General features: G+C 55.2%; 1 protein-coding gene across 1 annotated transcript; it reads right to left on the minus strand.

The window, feature by feature from the left end:
• Positions 1–584: 584 nt before the first annotated feature.
• Positions 585–1,334, minus strand: LOC124684939 (brassinosteroid-responsive RING protein 1-like; the record flags this gene model as incomplete). Its single annotated transcript, XM_047219198.1, is given in 1 exon segment — positions 585–1,334. A coding segment is annotated over 1 exon segment (497 nt), but the record flags the coding sequence as incomplete, so codon positions are not given.
• Positions 1,335–3,546: the final 2,212 nt, after the last annotated feature.

Genomic DNA, 3,546 nt, shown 5'->3' on the forward strand with positions numbered 1-3,546 from the left:
TTTCGGTCTCGGCTTGAAAACTTTTTTATTTTTGGCTCATTATGGTGAGTGATCTGCGCCGCTTTTCGAATCGAACCCGTAAACTAGCGGTTATTATTGGTTTTCGGCTATTTAGGGGGTTGTTAGAGATGCTCTAACCCATTGACATGGAAAATTTCATAAGGAAAAAAAGTACTAGTAACAGCTTAACAAAAAGTCATCTATTTACTTCCCTAAAGTAAACCTGTATAGGGCATTCTCTTCTTCTCGTATTGATTTTGCTTTAGAGAGCAAAAGCAATTGAGTGTAATCTGAATTAACCAAATCTCAAACCATGAACTAGTCCCCTTCCCTAGGGACTGTCCTGCTATAATTTCTTCAAGCGAGGGGGCAATCGGAAAATACTTCGAAACCTTTCCGCCGTGGCCTCCTTGGCCTGTCACCTGACCTGTGTGATCTTCTTCCCGGAGCTCTTTTCCGTAAGAGCCCAAACCGGAGCGGTAGATTCGAAACCCTCTCCTCAGGATTTGCAAGAACCAACCGCGGAATTATGCAAGCTGCACCATGCATGAACGAACTTGCTGGGAGTGGGAACAAATCACGATGCCGGGAGCGGCATCGGCATGGGCAGGAGAACGGGACCAAACAGAGACGCCGGTGCTGGCTGCTCTGGCGGGAGGAGCGGCGCCCGGCAGAGCGGGCAGGTGCGATGGCCGTGCGCGGCCCAGCGGTCGAGGCAGCCGCGGTGGAACACGTGGCGGCACCCGCGCGGCCGGCGCACACTGGCGGCGCCGTGGAAGTCGCCGAGGCACACCGCGCAGCCCTCCGGCAGCGGCGTGTCGGCGACGCCGGAGGAGAGCTCGTCGAAGCGCACGGCCGGGGAGTGCTCCTCCAGCTCCAGGCCACCGGCGCAGCTGGCTGCAGGCTCGTGGTAGTGGTTGTCGTCGGGGAAGGCATCGAAGGTGGTGGTTTGGTAGTAGTCGACGACGTCGGCTCCGGCGAGGCGGAGCAGCCAGGAGGAGACGCGGCGGAGGTGTCCGAGCAGGAAGAGGAGGTGGAGCAGCAGCCTCGGCATCTCCGAGTACACCACCGGGAACCCCATTGCTGGTACTGGTAGTAGTATATCTCTCGCCGGATGGAAAGAAGAAGAAGTGAGGTAGGAGGCCAGGGAGGGATTTCACAAAGCTCTGGCCTTTATATATAAGGAAAAGAGCTAGAGCTTGCGGCTGGTGCAGGTAAGAAGAAGAAGGTAGGAGAGGAACAGCTAGCTATAGCTCATTGAGTGAGTGATGGGGGTTGAGGAAGACGATAAGAGACAAGGAGAGAGATCCAAGTAGCTCTGACAAGATTATGTGTGGAGATTAATGGTTAATGATTGATTATAGGTGGAGTGGGTACGTCGATCGATGGAGCTGTGGTGCGTGAGCTAGCGCATGTGTTGGTGTGTCCGGCGGGAGGGACAGGTCAGGTGCGCCTGTCGACTGGCCGGCCGGCTCAGCTGAGTTGCACGCCTCCGCCTTGGCCAAGCTGGCCCGGCCGTACGAATGTAAGAAAATTATTTTGTAACGCCCATGACATGCGCATGTGTACGGTGATGCACACAAGGCAGTGAAATCTAAAAAGAGTGGCTGTTACAGCATCTCCAGTCGCGTTCCCAAAGTGTCCCCAAAGTGGGGCGCGCCGGATCAAAAAAAACGTTCCGAATTTTGTCCGGCACGTCTCGATACGGTGTCCGGCACCCCGAGCCCGTCCCCGTCCCACAGGGGACGCTCTGGGGACGCCGGACACACCGAAAAGCGAGGCGGGGAGTGGCGGGGCCGACCCGTCAGCGGCACAATAAATTCTAACCTAACCGTCACCTACCTCGCGACGGAAGTTATTGGCTTTGCAGCGACGGTGCAGTTCCCGCAGCGATGGTGCAGTTCCCGCAGAGGCGCAGCGACGCGTCCCGTCGCGCCTAGCTCTGCGTGCCGGCGTTAATGAGCGCCACCGCTCCTCCGCCTCCCTCCGGCCTATAAAAGGGCCGCCTCTCATCGTCCCTCTCACACACAAACCCTAACGCCTCTCTCCCAAACCCTAGCCGCCACCATCTCAACAAGACTCGACGCTATGTCTGGTAGAGGCGGAGGCCGACCTCACGGCCGTGGTCGTGGTCGTGGCCGCGGCAGAGCTGAACGCTCGCCGTCGCCTCCCACGCCGTCGGCTTCATCGTCGGAGATGGACGTGGAGCCGGACGTGTTGTTCGAGTTCGTCCTCGTCCTCAAGGGCGACCCGCGCGGCATCCAGAGGCTGCCGGACTCCTTCGCCGACTATGTCGCCGGCGACGACCGCCCGCGCACGATGCATCTGCGGGAGGCTGCGTGCGGCTACTACCGGTGGATCGTCGACGTGATCTACGACGCGCGCGGCAAGATGTACCTCAACATCGGCTAGGAGAAGTTCGCGCGCCACCACAGCCTCGAAGCCGGCTTCATCCTCCTGTTCGCCTACTTCGGCGATAGGGACATGAGCGTCAATGTCTTCGACGAGACGCGCTACCGCCGGGACTACCACGACGACAACACCGACGAGGAGGACGACTGATGATGAAGAGTGTTGTTTCTTCGCAGCGAATACGTGCACGGAAGTTTCTGGATGTTCGCCTCATCGGTAGAACCAACAAGGGCACCATCCTCCCGCTGGATTTTCCGAGCTTGGGTGATCGGTGTGCCCACGAGTGTTCTTTCTTAGCAGCGAACACAGGAAACATTCGATGCACGGCCTAGTTAGGTTTAGTTTTTTTGCAAAATTTTATATTTGTGTCCACCATGGTTCAAACTATGTATTAGTTTGTGGAAAACCATGTTCCAACTGTGTCTTCGTGTAAACCACGTTCCCAATTATTTATTAGTTTGTGAAAATTGAAATAAAAATGCCAAAAAAAGTATTTTAAATGTTTGGGGGAGGCGTATGGGGGACGCGGCTGGGGAGCGACGTCCCCTAAACGCGGCACGAACAAAACACGTCCCCAACGCTCAATCCGGCGCGGTTTGGAGGACGCGGCTGGAGATGCTCTTAGCGAGTTAGTACACATAACGAGCACCGCACACTGCGAGGCGAGGGGGAAGTAGAAGAGTCGGTGAGGCGAACCAAGGAGGAACACAGGTAGAGATGGAATTGCAAAGCTCACATTGTGCCCAATGAATGGGTGAAATGGGAAGAAGATGAGACTTACCCTGGTTGATATATAGTTGAGGCGATAACACGAGGCAGGAGCATCGAGGAAGAGATGGCAGTAAAGGCTGGAGGAGAAGCAAGATGAAATATAAGAAATGGAGTGTTAAAGTCTAGTAATGCAAGGAGCGGAATCCGGAATCTAAAGTGTGTTCGCTAGCGAGTTAGTTCACGGGACAAGAACCACAATGCGAGCTGCGAGGCGAGGAGGAAGTAGGAGAATCGGTGAGGCAGAAGAAATTTCTCATGACCTCTATTACTGAAAACCAAAAAAGAAAACGAAACAAACATTCGGTTAAAACTGACTTCCCACCCTACTGGCATGGATGAGAAGACTGGCACAGTGGCACCTAC

Source organism: Lolium rigidum, chromosome 1 (assembly GCF_022539505.1).
Source record: "Lolium rigidum isolate FL_2022 chromosome 1, APGP_CSIRO_Lrig_0.1, whole genome shotgun sequence".
In the NCBI taxonomy this organism is placed as follows: domain Eukaryota; kingdom Viridiplantae; phylum Streptophyta; class Magnoliopsida; order Poales; family Poaceae; genus Lolium; species Lolium rigidum.